The sequence below is a fragment of the Siphateles boraxobius genome, unplaced genomic scaffold (genome assembly GCF_051911475.1).
Source record: "Siphateles boraxobius isolate OS27281-9 unplaced genomic scaffold, OSU_SipBor_1 41, whole genome shotgun sequence".
NCBI lineage: Eukaryota > Metazoa > Chordata > Actinopteri > Cypriniformes > Leuciscidae > Siphateles > Siphateles boraxobius.
The window spans coordinates 2,497,149-2,518,499 of record NW_027509042.1 but is presented as its reverse complement, the minus strand read 5'-3'; the positions used below and the strand labels follow the sequence as shown (position 1 = coordinate 2,518,499).

Below are 21,351 nucleotides of genomic sequence, written 5' to 3'. Positions count from 1 at the left end.
TAAATAAAAGATCCATTAATGAGCACCACATTAAAAATTAAAGTGCTCTTTTGAACCATCAGTTATTTTTAAAATGTGAATCCTGAGATGAAACTGAGTAAGTACTGTTTAGCACAATAGCGATAGATTTATACATTTATAATGTTACACAAAGATTTCCATTTCAAATAAATGCTGTTCTTTTTCAACTTTCTATTCATCTAAGAATCCTGAAAAAAATGTATCATGGTTAAAACAAAAATATTAAGCAGCACAACTGTTTTCAACATTGATAATCAGAAATGTTTCATAGATAGAGTATTCTTTTGGTTTCTGATCTTTCTTCAATATGTCTATTGAATTTTTTGGCTGATTTTTACAAAATTAACATGTATATGAATGTAAATTTCTCTCATATACCACTCTTGGAAAATATATTACTCCAATCTTTCTCCTTTTCCAGTATTTAGGGTCTGTGATCATCCGAGATCTACGAGGAATTGAATCTACACAGGAGGCCTGTGCTAGAATAAGGGTATATAAGCATATATTAGTCAATATGCCAATTCGTCAATATTTGTTTCATGTCTTAAATTGTTGTTAAGTAACTCAGTGTATGTTACACATTTGTTCCGTTAAACAGTTAGATTTTTCTGCCTTCAAATTTTCACCAGAAATCAAAGGATCACCGGAAAGGTCCTGTCATAATACTGAATATCACCTACAAAGGAGTCAAGTTCGTTGACGCAGCCACCAAGGTAAAAGCAACCTCTGATACCTTAACGTTTCCCTTTTTTTTTAGTGTATTGTTTGAGCCAAGCATCACTTTCAGTGAGATTTGCTCTACAGTAACCCGTCCCGCACTATTTGTGGCAAGGACATAAATTATAGATTATGGTTATATATGGTTACATAGGCTTGTATGGTTATGAATTAGTTAAGTGTTTTTAGCGGATGTTTGAAAATTGTGATGGATATTTTTGTACTTTTGCAGGCGCTGGTTGCAGAGCATGAGATCCAGAACATCTCATGCGCGGCCCAGGATCCGGATGACCTTTGCACATTTGCATACATCACGAAAGACCTGAAGTCTGGTTTTCACTTCTGCCATGTCTTCACTACAGTAGAAGTGGTGGGTGTTGTTTTATCTGCTCTTATTGGGGAACCAATCAGGGTTAGGAAACGGGTTTGTTTAAGTCAATATGAAATCAAAATGGACCCCATTTAGCCTAAGTGAGCTATAGAGCTGATAATAGAGAGTAAAGCAATATTTATGACAAAACAAAAAGTTTATGTAATATTTAAAGTTGCCATATTCTGCAGTTTAGCAGCATTTATTTTATTATTATTATTAGTAGTAGTAGTAACTTAATTATTATTTTTAAGTTTATTATATTAAGGTGGCATGGTGTTTTTTATTTTAACAAAGGTTTAATTTAGTTTTTATTAATTATCATATGGAATGTATTTATTATTTTACATGCATTTTTTTTATTTATTTTTATTAGATTTTATATTTCTGACATTGAATTGAAACTAGACAAGATCATATTTATTTATTTATTATTTAATTCAATATTTAACATTTATTTTACCCCACCCCCGCCCCCACCCTGACTCTTTAACCCTTCGGATTATCTATCTGACTGCTTTATGTAAACAAGCTCTGTTGTGATTGGTTAACCTCGTCACATGAGTTACACTTACAGGTTGCCGTTGGTTGTCAGGTCACATATAGTTCCATTTTGAGAACGGTCACTTCGTGTTGCGTCTAGCTAGACGCAATGGGAAAACTCCTTTTCTCAAGAATATTGAAGCCTTTATTTTAAAACGCAGTGCAGCTGCACAGCGAGCATAGAGCAGAGCGTCTAGCTTCCCATTGGCTGTGCTGCAGCAACTGCACATCCTATGGCGAGGCGGCTGAGACGCGCGAACCAATGAGGGCGCTTCACGCCAGAGCGCGTCAGAGCACGACCGTTCTAGAAAGGGAACGTATCGGCTACTAGTGTAACCTCGGTTCCCTGAGAATAGGGAAAAAGTGCTGCGTACCCTGCCGTGCTACCACATCCGTTGGGTATTCCGCTTCAGTTGATTTAACCTGATTCCATGGTGAGCTGGCCAGGCTTATATAGTCATAAGCCACGCCCTTTCTGGCGCGAAGCGCCCTCATTGGTTTGTGCGTCTCAGCCGCCTCGCCATAAAATGTGCAGTTGCTGCAGCACAGCCAATGAGAAGCTAGACCCTCTGCTTTATGGGCCCTGTCCCAAATGGCACACTCCGGACTTGTGGACTTCCTCAGAGTCCACACTTTGGTGACGTCATGTAGTACAGACCTATAGGGCCTTTGGCGCGAGTCCACGAGGGCGCATTGAGAGGTATTTTAGGGACAGATCGTCACGCCGGAAATAGGAAGACGGTCTGGTTGTTGTTATGGACAGGAGTTGCAGGTTCGGGGAAATATGCTGCCTTTTGTTGTTGTTGTTACATATTACTCAGTAAAGCCCTGACATTCGGTTCTTTTTCTATTTAATGAATCATAATGCGATCGTATTATTCAGCGCGCTATTATTAGCCTATGTTTGAGACATCAACCACTGGTCGATGACCATAATCTTTGTATAAACTGTAGGTAATAACTGGTAAAATGTACACCTAGGTCATAAAAACCGTAATGATAAATATTTTCTTCTCAGCCATGTAAACAATTGTCCGTGAGCGAAATCTCCTCCCATCCGTTGTCTGATTGGCCTTTCGCAAGGATTCCTGGGTGGTTAAAGTGTGTGGAGCCTGCATCCATGCTTCAAGGGTACAAAGGGGGCGCTGCTGAGCACACTTCAGAGCGTTAAAACAATGAATGAGACGGCCTACGGACTCGTAGACTCAGCGAGCATGCGCAATTTAAGTCCACGAGACAGAAAGTCCACATGAAGTGCGCCATTTGGGACAGGGCCATGCACTGCGTTTTAAAATAAAGGCTTCCAAAATCAAAAAAGTTTTTCCATATTCTCAGGGAACCGAGGTTACGTTAGTAACCGATATGTTTCCTCTGCCACTTCTTGTTTTTTAGAGCCTTACTGAGAGTGAAAACTCATATTGTGTAATTATTTAATGACTCAACTAATGGCTGTTTTCGGTTCAGACACAGACCTATGAGATCATCCTGACGCTGGGACAAGCTTTTGAGGTAGCATATCATATGGCTCTCCAGGCACAGAAGTCCCGTCGTCACAGTTCATATGCTGGTCCAGCCTCCGAAAACATAGAAGCCAAGACCAGCCGGCCCACCTCTCAGTCCCGCAACAGTGTGCGCCGCTCCGCCGTGAGTATGAGTTCGGCACACATACAAAAGTTCATGGTGTGATTAAGGATGAACGTATTGTGTTCACATGTTTTTGATTACCACAGAAAAGATTCTGTTCCCTCAGCTAGTAAAAAGTAGTATTTACAGTATTGCACTTACAATGGGGCATATACATTCAATACATTCAGGAGGGTTTAAAAGCAGAAATGTGTAGCTTATATAGTTTGTTAAAACACCTCTGATTATGTACAAGATGTGTTTTATTTGAGCTATACTTAATCGTACATGTAGTGGTCGGACTACTCATGTATGAAGTTTCGTAAATGCACTGCAAAAAAAATATTTTCTTCCTCAGCATTTGTGTCTGGTTTTCCAGTACAAATATCTCAATTTTTTTTAAAATCAAGATACATTTACTTGAGAAGCAAAATTCAAATGACTTAAGTTATTAAGTCTAGTTTTCTAAAATTAAGAGTTAAAAAAAATCTGCTTAATATTTGTAAAACAGAACAAGACAAATACTGAGGAAGAAAATCATTTTTTGCAGTGTTTTTATTTTTTTGCATACTTTGTAAACGTATATTTTCTGTATTTTAAAGGTTATTCTATTGCAATGTATTGTCATTTATTATGAGTGCATTACTGTAAACATAATTTTTGCTAGCTTGTACAAACTGTGGAGCAGTCTAAATAATTTTCTGTGTTAATCAACAGCTTGTCACAGATGCTGTCCATAAAGCTTGAAACCTAAACTGAAAAATTGACTTAATTATCCCAGTATCAGGAGACTTTAGTCAGAATATATCATAGATGTCATATTTAATGGCTTAAATGGCTTAATTTGCATTTGTGTCAGTGTAAATATGGCATCACCTTAACTAAGGTCCAATTACATTAGGATTTTTTGAGACAGTTTTAACACAATACATTCGCAGCACATGCTTCATTCTTATTTGCATCTAATTCAATATGGGAATGAATTTTAATAGCTGTTTTTGTGTGTGTGTGTGTGTGTGTGTGTGTGTGTGTGTGTGTGTGTGTGTGTGTGTGTGTGTGTGTGTGTGTGTGTGTGTGTGTGTGTGTGTGTGTGTGTGGGGGGGTGCTAAATTAGTGTTGGTTTATTTCACAACTTAGAACTTAAGCTGAATTATTGGGTCCTTTCTATTTTGTTTTGGTCTTTATTAAATATGATTAGATTATTTACAGAATTGCAAGACAATAAACATGATGTAAAAAATAAAGAGCTAAAGTTAGCCATTGATCAGCAAGGGATAGTTAGCTTGATAGATTAAAACAGGTTAGTTTTGTTTAATTATAAGTTAATTTTGATATGGTTTTAAACATATTTTGAAATGTTGATATCATACTAATTTCTGTAGATTTATCAAACTGTATGGAACGTTTAAGAGTGAGACACTCAAAAATATATAATCAAACCAAAAACAGAAAAAAGAGAATAAATGCAGATTTGCAAAAAAAAAAAAAAAAAAAGAATATTTTTGAATATGTTAGAAGTGCAGTATTAAAAACATCTGCTAAAACCAAGGTAGTGAACCCATTTAAAATTCACCTTCATGTTCACTTAATTGTGATTCTGTGATAAAAGAAAACTAATATGATTTACATCTTTGTTTATCCAATATATTAAGACATATATGATGGAGTGGTAACAAATACAGCATAGTATGAATGACCCACATGATCCACTTCATGGAACGGGTTTAATTGTGTCGAGAGGCGTCACCTCCAGTCCCAGTATACTTTTCATGTCTTAAATGTCTTTACTTTGTTGCCGTAAGCCTGTAATCTATGTCTCTGTGCTTCTGCCCGATCCTCCTTCCCAGGGTGCACCTGTGCTTGAATGCCGCTGCTGTTACTGTCACACGTGCTCCGCCCACCGCCCCTCCTACCTCCCGCTGCCCTCTATCAGCCCTGGAGTTCAGGTTCTGCTCTCTCTCTCTCTCTCTCTCTCTCTCTTCCTCACATTCTCCAGCACTCTTCCTCCTGCTTCTCTGGCTTTCTCTTCCCTGCCACTTATTCACTTTACTAATTTTCCTGTTACGTTTTCCAATTGTCACTGTTATCCACCTATTTTTTTCCCCCATGTACATTTTTGGTTGACACTAGCAACAGGTCACAAATTTAAAATGTGGTATAAGGACAATCTTTTAGATTCAATATGATATAAACCTAAGGTTGCATTCATGTATAATACAAGGATGAGGATATGCTGTGTCATTGGCAAATTCTTGTTTTGGCCTGAAGATGTGTTTGATATAAATAAAGTTTGTTTAGTTAACTTTCACGAAACCTGTCCAGAACATGTCCAGATGATATCTCACTCCAGAATAATTGATTGTAATTTGCAAAAATAAAATGATGACTATAAAATTAGTTTTTACATTATTTTGAAGATAATTAAGCATCAAAAAAGTATTTCTCTCTATTCACACACACACACACACACACACACACACACACACACACACACACACACATTTTAAATAAATAGATAGATGGCAATATGTTATTTAAATTGTGAGTCGTAGTAAATTTTATATTGCTTAATTCTAACAGTACGTTTATTAGCATTACGGTAATGAAACTTTTGTGCATAATTGTCTTAATCATAATAAAAAATTCTAATGGTTTATTTTCATTTAAGCAAAATGTAGTTTTGGGGTGAAATGTGACCCAGACATGTTTTCGGGAGATTTGTGCTGTTATAGTTGTACTTCACAAATCACTACACATTTCTTCAATTGGGTTTGTCAAGCCTGGAGCAATGTCTTTGAAATTATTAGAAAACAACATTCCACATAGTGGGAGTTTCATAAAATGGGACGAAAAGTTGCTGTCGCCAAACAGTGTCATTGAGAGGACTTTTCAAAAACAAAGTATTGCGTTTTAAGGAATACTTAAAATGTTGCGTCAGCAACATTTAACACAAATATCTTCAATTTACACTTTTACTCGGATATTTTGTTATCCAACTCAGCATCATCCCTTTTTTGGAAAAAACTCAAAATGACAGTATCATGCGACCTTTTTAAAGACCCTACTTTTAAAATGAAGATTGTTTTCAATTTGAAAGGACACATTTACCTTTAAATTTCTTGTAAATGGATTCTTGAATTAATGTCTACTAATGGCGCTTTTCCACTGCATGGTACGGTACGGCATGGTGCGGTACGGCACGCGTTGGCGCTTTTCCACTGCATGGTACGGTATGGTACATAGGGCTGGGCGATAAAACGATAACGATAATTATCGCGAAGCTTTTTTTCTCGATAAAACGTTATGAAGAGTTAGATAAATGTTCGATAATGTTTATTGGCCAAAAGCGGAACGAAACTCATTTGAACCGCGCGCCACACGGACCATTTATCCGCTCGGCTCAACGTCCAAACGGCAGCGCAGCGCGAGCTCACTAGATCAGACGTGAGAAGTGCTAGAATTCAGCGAAGAACACAAATGTCTCAGTGATTTAACCCAGTTTAAAGGCAGATGAAACAGCGCTGGCAAACAGGAGAAACACTGTGCGCAACGATACAGTCAGAATCTGAATTGATACTGAATCCATTTACCATGGATTTACTGTAACGTTAGCCTAGTAATATTAACTGCACCATGAAATGTGGGATACACATATTGAATTGTATTATATTATTAATGTAGACAACGTATTAAAGGACTAGTGGAATATGATTACAGTATTTCATTATGTATTTAGGCTACTGTTTTTCATAAATACCATAGAAACATACATTACATACATTTTGCCATGATAGTGAGGTGCTATAGGCTATGCCTGGTTTTATATGTGGTTATCATCATCATCTTAATGCATGATACTGGATGATCAATGGTTAATTTTAATAAAACTCAAACAGTCAGAATATTACATTTTACCAAATAAAAATGTGGTGGTTACATTTTTTTTTTAACAGATGTTACCGTTTTTGTTAATGAACATAAATTTTACATAGTAGTATTAGCTTGAGAACTCACTGCGTTATGCGTTTCGAGACAAAACATGTAATATTAATATTGCAGCCTGCACTGCAAACTGTGCTGAAGATACAAGCTAATCAAAGTCAGGCAACAAAAACCTGTTTCAAGACTTGAAACAATATCCCCCATTAGCACATGCAGAAACTAAGAAATATATTTTTCTATTCAGATATTTATTTTGTTAAGGAAAAATGACAAATGTTTGAATGTTCTACCTCAGATTTGTGAAATGTTCAGACAATAAAGAGTAGTTTAAAACCAAAATTAACGCTCTGGTTTCTACAACACTACAACATTAACTTAGGAGGAAAAATCTGCCTTTAAAGACTTGAAAGAAATAAAGATTTGACAGTTATCGTGATAATTATCGATATCAACTGATATAAAAAATATTATCATGATAATTTTTTTAGCCATATCGCCCAGCCCTAATGGTACGGTTCGGTACGGCACGCTTTGGGGCTTTTCCACTGCATGGTACGGTACGGTACGGATCGCTTTAAATGGTACCACCTCTGTTGAGGTTCCAAGCGTACCGTACCAATACTAAAATGTGACGTGAAAACACTGCAGATAACTGATTGGTCAGACAGAAAGAATCGTCACTACCAGCGTCATTGTATTTGCGAGACATCAAACCCGCTAGATTTAAATTGCCAGTAACAGCCACCGCTGTAGCACCTGTTTTAAAACTACTTGCTTGAAGAAAAAAACTTCCAAAAAAGAAATGGCTGAATCGTGGTCAGTGGACGAGAAGTCCAGACGTTCCTCTCGTTGGTTGACGAGGAGCAGATAAACTATAACGATCAGTCATAATCCCACCCACTTTGAAGCGGTACTAACTGTGCTGTGGAAAAACAACCGAGCTAAAGCGAACCGACCTTAAGCGAACCGAGCCGTGCCGAGCCGAGTCGTACCACGCAGTGGAAAAGCGAAGCAACCCGAACCGTGCCGAGCTAAACCGTACTGAGCCGTACCATGCAGTGGAGAAGCTACAATGGGCAACTATTTCCAGGCATTTGTGTTTATACACTCAAACCAGCGTCAGGTCCAGATATAAGTGTTGTTGTCTATGTCTTCGGTGATTTCTCCTACATGGTGTTCATCCACAACGGCCACTTCCTCACTTGTGTGAAATGTGGGTTTCCGTTAGCTGCCGTTCTCTCCTGCAGTCTCACTCCTCGCTCCTACTTCTCCGGCAGATCGACCCTCTGGAGCCGGAAACGGACCTGCAGTCCCTGGGCAGCACCAGTTGGCTCTTCGAACCACGGGACTCCTCCAGACCATCGAGTAGCACCAAGTATGAGACCACCATTTTTTGAAGCAGGGCACGGCCCTTGTCCAATCCAGCCTGCTGCCCTATTTCAACCCCACACCCATAAACTTGAGTGCTCCGTGCCTTCTCACTGTGATTTGTAGCCTCCCTCAGGGCAAGACTACTTCCCACGCCAATCCCGACCCTGGTCCTTGCCTGCATTGCCCTCTCGGAGAGCCGAACGCCTCCACCATCCTTTTTTGTCGTCTTGACCAATGAGCGCTTTCTGGAATTCTTGGATATGCCGTAAAACCAGCCTCGTCAAACTCTTCCGTCATGGTCCGAAATCGCCTCTGAAAGCTTCGATATTTTATACATTACGCTGAATGTTTACGGTTTGGTCCCTCGTACCAGAGGGTTCTCTTTCACAAAAGATCCGAACTTGAGCCAATGTGTAGGGTCCACCGAGTCCTATCGAGTAGCTCGGACACTTAAAGCATTTCTACATCTCCTCATCTGGATGGACACATTGGCGGAACTTTATTAGAAATTAGTAGATCAACAAACTCTCTGACTGCAACAGCAATACTAGTACTGTTTTTCAAGTTTACGTACTTTCACGATCATGAATGCAACATAACGCCGTTTCCCATCAGCGCTCCTCAAACCCTGTAGCACTAGATCACTTTTTTCCCCCCGTAGTTGGACCCACGTTTCCCCCCAAGCAGTTCTTCAGTTTTTCAAAAGAGTTGGTCTGTTATTTCGATTCACATCCAGTGCTTCCTTTTTTCTTACCAGGCATCTGCAGCTCTGAGGCCCTCTGAAGAAAGACTATGCCTGTTTAGAGTGTTTAGAGGTTGGGATTTGAAATGCAATACAGCTTTACTAGGAAAAGTAAAATACAGCCCCAAGAAAATGGAATAATCAAGACAACATTCCCATTCTGTTTTCTTGTTGTTTTAGGGACGTAATTAGATTAATGACTTTTTATCTTACAAGGGAATCCATTTTATTCCGTAGAGTTCTATATTTGAAACTTTACATTGTTAACATCACATGATAAGTGTGTGTATAACCTCTATGTTCATTTTGTGATTGATGATTTGTTCCGTAAATTTAGTTACCCGAGAGAAGTAATTTCCAGAAAGATGAGACAAAGGATTTTCGTAGACGTAATAACAGTAAATGTTACTTTTTTCAATTGTAAAAGATTTCCCATGGTGAAAAATATCTTTAGAGAGAAGATAATGAAGCCAAGAAAAGAAAAAGCACCATGGCTAGAGAAAAAAAAGGTCCAAACAGCCTTACACATATTGTGACGTACTGAACGTTTGGAAAACCACTGTAAGTTTGCACCACTTTGTTTATTCACGCAAAAAAATATATATAATAATGTTATTTCAGTGTATTAGATGCTAGAAATCTGCTGTTTTACTTTGGCTAAATGGCCCAAGTTTATGTTCTGTCTTGTTTAATTTGCCATGTTCACACTGAGGCTAAATAGGATTTTTTTTAATACTCCCAGTTCTGTTGCATTTTGAAACAAGATTCACTCTCGGAACATTTAAATAGTGACAACCGCATTTTATGCGTAGCATAGGCGACCGAACCGAACTAGTAGGCTAATTACCGAAAAGACGTCATTATCATGTCAGTCAGACTCCTCTCTCTGAGGCGCTAGAAAAACCACAGAAACTGAGGTGTGTCTTGATTTGGTCATATATTTCGATAGTTAATCTTCACCATAGTTTTCCCCACCAAACTTTAAAATACAGGACATAAAAATAATAATAATAACCAGCCAGACGCTGTTGATATGGTGACAGTTTCACAAAGGTCGCATTTGCCTGTTCCAGAGTGACTCCTGTAACGTTATATCATACGCATTCAGAATGATAATTTGGCGGATTTATTTCTAATTTAAATGTGGTTGTCACTCTCAAATCGTTGCAGTGTGTACGCGGCTATTTTTATTCTTCATGTGTGGAAAAGGACGGTTTGATTCTGGCTGTTACTCACCTTTGAACTGCAGTGTTTGTCTCTCATCTCCTGTTTAATGGAGTTATCTGTTAAAGTTGTGGTAATTTCTTTGTGACTGTGTTGCACATCCTCAGCATCCAGACATCGCTGTCATCCTCACGCATTAATAACCATCGTTTGACATTGTTTTGTCCCATTTCCTAACTGATAATTGCCAAAGAGGCTATAACTCAAGATTAATTTCACTCATGACATCACATCCTGTAACGTGAGCTTTGTGTACTTTTTGATACTTTTGATACATATTTCTGAAATTTTGTCTCACATTTAATATTTCGGCTGCACTTTATTTTAAGGTGACATAGTTACATTGTAGGCTACTTAATAAAATAAGAAGTCTACTGAGAAGTATTAATTAACTACATGTTTGCTATAGTGTTACGGTTTGGTTTAGGGTTAGTTATAATTATGCATAATTTACTGTTATTACTATAGTAAGTACATGTAGTAGCGTGTAACTTCGTCACCTTAAAATGAAGTGTTACCAATATTTCTAGTTTAATCAGCAGTCCTGTCTGGGCTTTTAGAGCATTCCCATTTCTGAATTCCAATATATTTTTCCTTGTGTAGCTTACTCCACCTTTCAAGTTTCCGGACACCAAGGTGTGAATTGAAGGGGAATCAGGTGAAACTTTATGTGTGAGTCCAAATGAGGAAGAAATTGAGTGAGTATGCGAGAGAGAACTAGAAATACAAAATTAGCACTTAACTACCGTACCGAACGGACTGTCCAAAGTTGCTCCTACTGCAAAAAATGAACTTAACTAAGGACATTATTCAACTGATAAACTGATTTGCTGGTGATGTGGAAATGGAGGTGACATATCAAATATTAAAATATGAATCAGCATGATATTTAGTTTGATTGAATCTCATAAAGCAATGTCATATTTCACCCCAAAATCAAAAGAGATATTTCGCATATAGCAAATGAAGCCTATTTGTAGGACTATTCACTGCAATCATCATGACTGTAATGTGTTATAATTTTTGTATTAAAGTCAGCATAAATTAAATGCAACAGATACAACCAAAATGTATACTTACATTTGTACTCTACAAATGTAGTCTATTTTAATAATATTATATCGTAATATCAATAATTTGGTAAAAAGTTGTTGGGGATGAATTTGCTTAATTGTCATGACATTGAAAAAAATTTATGGTCCTAAAAATAGGTTTCTTTTGCTTTGATTTGATTTTGGGATGATCCAGGCATTTCTCAAAATTTTCCATGAGATTCACTCAAATATTTTCAAATAGCTAACAGAACTTTGTGGAATTTCTAGAAAACTGGAATTCTCTTTCCTGAGCACTGTGTGAACATTGTGACATTTTAGTGTTCAATGTTTCCTCTTAAACTGTGGTTTATTTTCATATGGACTTTGTGATTGACGTGAGCATCATATACCTAAAAAAAAAACATTTAAAATGAGTTTCTTGATCTTTTTGAACTCTGTGTACATTGTTGAACTCCTTGTTGAAGATTTATGGTATTTAAAACAAAGACCTGAGATGGAAACGTTACAATTGAGAAGAAATATTGTAAATCAGCAAAAATATTTTTAACTGTATATGAGGAATCCAGCTAAATTATCAAATCAATGGTTGATGCAATGATCTTACTGTGAAATAGCAAAGATGTAGCATATTTAGGCTATTGATTTGCCGTATGAAAACAAAGAGCTGAATTAAATGTCACTTTATGGCCATCTGTCACAAATCCTAGCTGTCTAAGCATTACGACGAGTGTTTTATTTTTTAGTTAGCAGGTTGTTTTTGTGGGCACATGTGCTGCAGTGAAATAGTAGGAATAATCTACAGAAAATGAGGAAAAGAAAGAGGAAAAAAAATGCAAATCCCTCAGGCAACACTTCTCCCTCGCTTCCTCTTTGAATTCACTTGAATTTCTTTTGAACTTCACATAATTTGAGCAAATATTGACAAACTATTTAACACAAATTACATTAGTGTCCTCTATTTTCCCTGGTTGGGAAAAGTATGAGGATGTCAGAAACATACCAGGATCAGGGCTGAATGCTTGCACTTGACAACACAAGAAAAAAATACCACTGTTGGCCTATGTAGAAGGTAAAGTAACTACGATTAAAAGATGTCGATTAAATGTACTTTTTGTCTTGAATGTTCATACTATTCTGTATGTTCATTCCATTTACTTAAAGAACAATCATTATACTATCTCAATGCCATTGAAGTAATAAATTCAATACTTTTTGCTCTGTTTTTGTCTTGTTTGAATTGCATTTTATTTCAGCATATTCTATAAATTACAGCACCAGCTGGCTTGGTTATTGATTTGACTACATTATTGTGAGTAATCAAGATACATTTTTCTGTGTTTGTTTAAATGCTGTACAAGTAGACCAAATCAAAACAAGCCAAAAAAAGTTGTTTTTCCATTTTATTTTCTCAAAATACATGAAAAACAAAATGCTAAAAACAACCAACAGTAAATAAAAACAAAACAACCATCAACGTAATAAATGCCCATCATACACAAACCCACTTTGTAACCCTCTGGTCTGTCATAAATATGAAATGAAAGCCAATGGAAGGTTCATTAAATTTTACAGGAATTTGTCATAATCCGAGTCACTCGAGCGAACCAATGCTTCCTGAACGGCAGGCATTAGTCACTATAAAACGCAAATGGGCAATAAAAATCTTCAATCGACTGTAAAACCAGTGTAGATATTTGGCCGAGTCTTCCATGGATACTGGGTGGGAAATCGTGGCACAGTGGTTTTATCGATCTGGTCGCACCATACCAGGTCTAACGGACAACATCATTGGCCGAGCAGGAGGTCGCATCATGTGTGGCCCGGGCATCATTTGCATAGGTCCGCCCATTGGTGGACGCATACCTGGACCTGTAAGAAACCCAGAAGAATTTAGATATCAAATTCAGATTGTTGTTGACGAGACATCCTTGACATGAACTTAGCTACATCTACATTTGATGTAGGTGGTCACCGATCTTACCTGGTCCTCCAGGCATCATGCCATGAGGAGGTGGACCCATCATGGGCATCATAGGAGGACCACCCATTGGTGGAGCTGGTAACATGCCAGGCCTCGGAGGTCCACCTGCAAAAAAACCATCTTATTCTTGGTACATAATCAAAGGAAACGCGCGTGTGTTTTTATACAGCTGTGTCAAAAACTTGGAATATAATCAGTTCATTAAAGTAAATTCTTCATTTATTGTTTGACCAATATGACAAATAGCTAGAGAGTACGGTGACTGATATGTTGCCAATATTTATATAATTTAGTGTGGATGGATAGATAGTTTTATTTAACGCCATGTTAGCATCTAACGCTTTTTTCATGGCAAAATTTCAATTATACAAATACAAATATCTTATAAATACAATAAAACCAAGCAAACAAACAAGTCATATTATACCTTTTTTTTTTTTTAAATGAACATAGTTCAGGCATAATCTTACTAAAGTCCTAAGTGAAATAACTTCATAAAAGAGCATTCTACTTGTATTAAATTTAGTGTGGAATAAACCTGTTCAGAATTTACTGTAAATGTTAAGGCAAGACACCATGGGTGAATAGGGTATATTTTAGTGCTGTCAAACGATTAAAATATTTAATCGCGATTAATCGCATTAATGCCATAGTTAACTCGCGATTAATCGCACATTTTTATCGATTCTAAATGTCCCTTGATTTCTATTTGTCTCATTATTTTTTCTAATTTTAATTCAATTCAATTCAATTCAATTCAAATTTATTTGTATAGCGCTTTTCACAATACACATTGTCTCAAAGCAGCTTTACAGAAATTGCATTTCGGAAATGTACATAGAAAAATACAGTTAGTTAATCAAGTATTAATTTATGGCATAACATATCGCCGGCTTTGAGTCGTCTCTTCACAGGCGTTGGGGCATCTGAAGTCTCCGTGAGAGGCTGGATACAAACTGGAGCTGACGAACGCTATTTACCTCCGGACTAGCGTCCCGAGATAACAGCAGAAAGGCAGATGGGAAATAATTAGCATAGCTGATGTTCATAATGTTAATGCATTCGATCTGATTCAGCAGTATCAAAGGTTAAGCATTAAGTGAATGCTTGGTTAAAGAGATGCGTCTTTAATCTAGTTTTAAACTGGGACAGCGAGTCTGAGGCTCGTACAATATCAGGAAGGCTATTCCAGAGTTTAGGAGCTAAATGCGAGAACGCCCTCCCTCCTTTAGTGGACTTAGATATCCTAGGAATGACCAGAAGCCTCGAATTTAGTGATCTTAAAGAGCGCGATGGATTGTATGGCGATAGAAGGTCTGTTAAATACACAGGAGCTAAACCATTTAGGGCTTTATAGGTCAGTAGGAATACTTTGTAATTGATACGTAACTTAATAGGTAACCAGTGTAGAGATGATAAAATAGGTGTTATATGATCATATTTTCTTGATCTAGTAAGAACTCTAGCAGCTGCATTTTGCACTAACTGTAGCTTGTTAATTGAGGATGTAGGACAGCCAGCTAATAAAGCATTACAGTAATCTAGTCTCGAGGTCATGAAAGTATGAACTAACTTTTCTGCATCAGAAACAGATAGCATGTTGCGTAGCTTAGCAATGTTTCTAAGGTGGAAAAAGGCTGTTCTTGTAATATATGAAATATGATTTTCGAAAGTCAAGTTGCGGTCTAGTATAACACCCAGGTCTTTTACTGTAGTGGACAAAGTAACAGGACATCCTTCTAAATTAAAGTTGTATTGTAAGGGATTTTGTGGGTAGTTTTTTGGACCAATAAGTAGTACCTCCGTTTTATCTGAATTTAATAGCAGGAAATTACACGTCATCCAGCATTTTATATCATTTAGACACTCTGTCAATTTAGATAAGTTAGTGTTTTCATCTGGTCGTGATGAGATATATAATTGAGTGTCATCAGCATAACAGTGGAAATTAATTCCATGTTTTCTTATAATATTACCAAGTGGCAGCATATATATTGAGAATAGCAGAGGGCCTAACACCGATCCTTGCGGCACTCCATATTCTACTGACGTTATCTTTGATTTTTCCCCATTTAGACAGACAAAATGGTAACGGTCTGATAAGTAAGATCTAAACCAGCTTAATGCCTGTCCCTGAACACCAGTGTAGTTTTGTAGTCGATCCAGGAGTATTTTATGATCGATAGTGTCGAACGCAGCGCTTAGATCGAGTAGAACTAGTATTGAGATACAGCCTTGGTCAGAAGCTAAAAGTAAATCATTTGTAATTTTAACTAGCGCAGTTTCTGTGCTATGATGCGGTCTGAATCCCGACTGGAATTTTTCATAGATATCATTTTCTTGTAAGAAAGAGCACAATTGAGCGGACACAATTTTTTCTAGTATTTTAGACATAAATGGAAGATTTGAGATGGGTCTGTAATTTGCTAAGTTATTTGGATCTAATTGCGGTTTCTTAATGAGAGGTTTTATTACTGCCAGCTTGAATATTTTTGGAACATGACCTAAAAATAAAGACGAGTTAATAATATTAAGAAGAGGCTCTTCGACTACAGGTAACACTTCTTTCAGTAGTTTAGTGGGTATTGGATCTAATAAACATGTTGTTGGTTTCGATGCAATGATAAGTTTATTTAGCTCTTCCTGTCCTATAGTTGTAAAGCGGTGTAGTTGTTCTAGAGGGGCCATAATTGAGGCTGAATCATAAGACATCATAGAGGATTGTATATTTACAATTGTGTTTCGGATGCTTTCTATTTTCTCATTGAAGTAATTCATAAAATCATTACTACTATATTGTAATGGAATATTTTGCTCTGGTGATGTTTGTTTATTTGTTAGTCTAGCCACGGTGTTGAATAAAAACCTTGGATTATTTTGGTTATTTTCTATTAGTTTGCGGAGATGCTCAGCCCTTGCTGCTTTTAGAGCCTTTTTATAACGTGACATACTGTCTTTCCACGCGATTCTAAAGACCTCTAAATTAGTTTGTTTCCATTTACGCTCTAAGTTACGAGTTTCTCTCTTGATTGCATGCGTAGCACTGTTGTACCATGGTGCTTTAGTTTTCTCTCTTACCTTTTTTAATCTAATTGGTGCAACAATATCTAGTGTACTAGAGAACATGGTGCTCAAACTGCTAGTCATTTCCTCTAGTTCATCTGTTTGTTTGGGTGCACTGCGCAGCTGAGATAGATCAGGTAAGCTATTTGAGAATCTATCTATAGTGGTTGGAAGGATTAATGCTCTTATCAACATGGAAAAGTGGATCAGCAGTAAGTTTGTTCTTAGCTGTGGTATCCATGTGCTTCTGTCTGAAGTCATCCATTGTAGAGCTTAGATCGGGCCCAAAAAAATCAAGCCCGACCCGAGCCCGTGCGCATTGTGTCCGAGCCCGGCCCGACACATAAACTGTAATTATGAGCCCAAGCCCGATTTAAACCCGTCAATTTTTTTCATACGTGGGTCGTTATAACTGACGTTCTCAACTATTTTCTATGTTACTTTCTCCCGCCCGCAACATTTTTGTCCCGCTCCCGCCCGCAAATACACTCTTTTTTTTGTAGGCTACCTCCAAATACTTTCGCCTACGTGTCGCCACCATACACATCAGCATAAATGCTCCTGATAAATTATTTGTTATTAAAGCATTAACACACAAACCACTGTTATAACATAAAAGCAAGCAGGCTACTGAGTGCATGGTTTGGCATGACTGAATGCGCGCAAAGTGCGCTCCCTTAATAATTCCTAAAAAGATGACATCAGTTCATCGCAATCTCACACATCTGTTATTATCAGTAAAGCTGACTGCACAATGCATCTTTCATAATATATACACTTTGTTTGTTATAATTTGAGGATTTGCCAGCTTACAGAATTCAGCACTGAACAAAAAGTCTGTTTTGAGCGGTGAGGGGAGTCTATTTTAAATGCTTCTGATGCTTCTTCATATGTCTGTGATTGGCTACATCCCTCAACGCTGCAAACATGTTATAAAAAGAAACTCTGGCCTGTAAATCGTTTCTATTTTGTTTTAGTTGTTCTTGTTGCTTTTCTGCAACATATGAATAAAAATGTATTAGTTTTTATGTTTTATTCATAGATATTTCTAGTTTGCGGGAGTCCCGCGAATCGTTTTATTCTCCCGTATCCGCACACAGAGTGAGTACCGCTCGAGCCCGCCCTCGCACTCGGCCATCAAATCTAGTCCCGCGCCGCACTCTATTGCGTTGAGAGTGCACGTCTCTAGATCGGCGTCTCGCGCTCGCGCCATCCACTCAAAACGTACCGTTAGCCTACTACTCTTTGGCCGGCGCGCAAGCCCAAACAAGTACGTGCGGCGTGCCTGTTGTTTTGTTTCCGTCTAGCTATCCGGTGTGGTGTTGTTTGCTAGGCCAAAAAGAGCGTTAATCTCGCGATAAAAAAATTGACGCCGTTAAAATGTGTTTGCGTTAACGCCGTTAATAACGCGTTTAACGCCAGCACTAGTATATTTACATTGATCATTAACAATTGCCAATTGTTAAGCATTCCAAGATTTCTGAAATCTTTAAATGTGCCAATGAGGCATTATCTAATTAAATTATACAAAATTTGATAGATTTCCAGGTATTCAAATACTGGATTAAGCCAGGTTCATAATTCTTGTTTCATTTTGTTGGCATAGTGTTTCACAGAGTGGATTTTGCATCTTTTTATCACTCCATTAATAAGAAAATACTGTCAGCAGTTTTTAGGAATAAAAAGTTAAATATATTTCAGGCGAGTGATACATTAACAAACCCCTTTGTAAATCTTCAGAATATAGATAGTACCAAGAAAAATCATTTTGAGAAAACACCTTTAAAAAAGATCTTTTGTTTTTGAAATTTACAGACGCAAATAGATATAGTGTAATGAAATAAACACTTCAATGTTTATTTTGGGTGTTTCTTTTCCACTAATCTGAAAGATGTTATGGAAGCAGAATAGACCAAAATCTCAAAATTGACCAGTGCATTAAAAAACAATGGGTCTCATTCACAAAGCATGCGTATGCACAAATTTATGTGTGATATCTGCGCACTAACTTTTTCATGAACAAATCATGATTCATGTCAAATTATATAATTTGTATAATATAATTTATATATAAAAATAAATACAATTTAATTTCATCTTAAATATATTTCATCCTATACTGTCTGAAAGAAGAAAGTGCGTTATAGCTCCAGCGGTGATGTTTCTCTGAATAATGCAGATATACACTGAAAGGGTGGATTCCTGAGCTCCATCTCTGTTTCGATCATATTATTAATCAATATCCTTCAATATTTAAAATTATTTCAATACATTTTTTAGGTTTATGAGATTAAAGTAATTTTTAGCCTCATGTGTCTTCTGCCTTGTAAATGCTGTTTTTCCATGTTCTTATGTTTATATTTTTAACTCTCCCTGCTGACTATGGCAGTCAAAGTTACAACCGGCCCTGTTAACAGGTCACAATTAAAGCATTTACTTTTCATCTGAGCTCTGAAGTCTTCAACCTTGAGGAAGCTGTATGTGTGTCTCTCTCATTGTCTTTGTTACAGAATACGGCTCCCAAGAGTGGTGAAATGACCATATTAAGAGAATCATATATATATATATATTTATATATATATATATTTGAAGTAATGACATATTGATCTCTGTTAGAGAAGAATTACGGCTGTATTGGATTTGTGAGCAGAGCAGCCCACAAACTCCTTGAGTGTTGAAGCTGACTTCAGCTGATGAAACTGCAAACTATTTCTTAATTTTTTGATGATTGCATCTCTGACTCCTGGTCTTCATTCATCATTACTGGTCAATTGGGTCTTAACTGTAAATCCCCTTACAACGCAGCTGGCTAATGAGAGGTCTGTGTAAATGGTGTTTATGATCTGGTAAGAGCGACGCATGTTTGACGAGAGTGATTAAAGGAAATGTGCGGAAAGCCCTTAAATGAGATTGTTTGGTCGTGTTTTATGCAATGTCACGCATCCTCGTGACATGCACGTAGCCGCTCATTTAAAATACTCCACATTCATTAATGTTTGAATGCAGTTAAGAACAAATCCATGCACATGTTGTGAATTAGGAGATTTTGTGAGAAGTTTTCCTGTGCGTACAAATATGAAATAATCCACACAATTATTAATGAATGAGACCCAGGGGTTTTTTGCCTGTAAACTCTTGATAAATAAGCATTGAGAACTACTGACAAGGCTGTTGGTAAGCTGTGTGACTGTCACGAAAGAGAGCCAACATTTCAGAGCTCTGAAACTTACTAATATTTGGATGAGGAAGCAGAGAGCCGCCAGGTGGAGGGGCTCCTGGGAACGGCGTGGGTGGAATTTTACCCTGCTGGAAGGCGGCCGCTGTAACACACAAAAATAACTTTACACTGGAGCCTAAAAAATTAGTGCCTAATCAACTGAATCAAGATAATTATATCAAGCATGGATATTATATATAGATCAGTGGTAATGTCTTGATAAACATGCATAAGAATATGATTTACTCACTTGTCTTGTCGATGAGACTCTGAGCCTGCTCCTCCATCCATTTCTGATAATAATCTTTTACATTTTCTTTATGTTTACGTCCACTGCAGTGTGTCTTTCTGACGGATGGCTGCAGAGATTAAATATACAAAGAACTTTTGCACATATATTATAATGAATGTCATTTAAACAGGTCAAATTAAGAGTGCTAATCTTACCGAATCGTGTGTCAGGTATGTGTCACAATAATCACAATAAAACCTGAAAGAGAGAAAAAACTGGTGTCTCAAAAAAAAACTTACATTACACAAAAACAAAGTAGTGGTACTAGAGAACAGGGATGAAACTAATGATCATTTCAGCTCATTAATACATACCATAGTAAAGTACTGCCACAAAAGTAACAAGTACTATGATTTCGTTAGATATAGTATTACCATAATCTTGAAAGTAATTTGGAGCACCGTATAAATGGTATAATATAATGGCACTGAAATTCACGTTCAATGAACGGTATTTAAATGGTACTCTTTTGTTAATTCTATTTTCGCACATTTTTTGTTAAAAACTGTAACGTTATACTCCAGAAAAACGTTATTTAAAGTATTTAAACTGAGAATAAACATAAGAACACTAGCACACTAGTTCAAATATTTTGAACCGATTTAAAAGCCGACTTAGCTTCGGGAGCTAGCTCTCGTCTGAGAAACGCAGCTATGTTTGTAATGTAGTTTTCTAAAATGCCAAAATGTACACCAGACACATTGATTAACCTTTCGCGACTAAGACGTGTTGTTTGTTTTTATAATATATCGTATATGTTTGTATGAAATGAACATAAAAGACAGACTCACTTCGGCATTTTCACAGTGGAGCAGCGCGGGGCGAAAACCACCGGAAGCAGAAAATGAGACAATCCTTTTACGTCTTTGTTTGGGTTTGACTGAACGCGTGCGCGCGCGCACTGGCGCCACCCCGAGTTTGGGAGAGGATCGCCCACTTCAAAAGCTCCAGTGTCACCCCTAAATAAATACATTTGTGTTTGGATTTACATTTTAGACTCTTTCCCCTCCAAGTATATTGAAATTGTATACCTATAGAGTATGAAAAACTACCTGTACGATGAGAAAAAATGCACTGAATTATCATTGGCATATGCAAAAAAATATATTATCAAAGCTGTAGAGTATTTATACATCATGGTAGTATTTGTGTACTAATTGTTTATAGTCATGACTTTGGCCCTAAAA

General features: G+C 37.2%; 2 protein-coding genes across 5 annotated transcripts in view; one reads left to right on the top strand and one right to left on the bottom strand.

The window, feature by feature from the left end:
* Positions 1-12,430, top strand: part of anks1ab (ankyrin repeat and sterile alpha motif domain containing 1Ab) — a 42,374-nt gene extending 29,944 nt beyond the window's left edge. Inside the window, exons 10-16 of one of the 4 annotated variants that reach the window (XM_077197789.1) lie at positions 443-514; positions 654-737; positions 974-1,111; positions 3,119-3,298; positions 5,125-5,223; positions 8,497-8,594; positions 9,348-9,498. In XM_077197789.1, coding sequence (XP_077053904.1) covers positions 443-514; positions 654-737; positions 974-1,111; positions 3,119-3,298; positions 5,125-5,223; positions 8,497-8,594; positions 9,348-9,363 — 687 coding nt within the window. In that variant the 3' untranslated portion in view covers positions 9,364-9,498. Of the gene's footprint in view, positions 1-442; positions 515-653; positions 738-973; positions 1,112-3,118; positions 3,299-5,124; positions 5,224-8,496; positions 8,750-9,347; positions 9,499-11,159 lie in introns of those variants that run through there. The other 3 variants (XM_077197790.1, XM_077197792.1, XM_077197791.1) reach the window with 3 other exon arrangements.
* A 401-nt stretch (positions 12,431-12,831) lies between these two features.
* Positions 12,832-21,064, bottom strand: snrpc (small nuclear ribonucleoprotein polypeptide C). Its single transcript, XM_077197823.1, has 6 exons — positions 20,956-21,064; positions 20,320-20,362; positions 20,123-20,231; positions 19,886-19,975; positions 13,593-13,697; positions 12,832-13,480 (listed from the first exon to the last, which is right to left on the bottom strand). Exons 1-6 carry the CDS (start codon positions 20,961-20,963, stop codon positions 13,356-13,358), a joined length of 480 nt encoding a protein of 159 aa, XP_077053938.1. The 5' UTR covers positions 20,964-21,064; the 3' UTR covers positions 12,832-13,355.
* Between the last annotated feature and the right edge of the window lie 287 nt (positions 21,065-21,351).

Bases quoted from the DNA above. Each gene is read 5' to 3' on its own strand.
- snrpc (XM_077197823.1), bottom strand. The intron at 19,976-20,122 runs GTGAGTAAATCA...TGTGTGTTACAG, and splicing joins GAGTCTCATCGACAAGACAA to CGGCCGCCTTCCAGCAGGGT. The intron at 13,481-13,592 runs GTAAGATCGGTG...GGTTTCTTACAG, and splicing joins CATGATGCCTGGAGGACCAG to GTCCAGGTATGCGTCCACCA.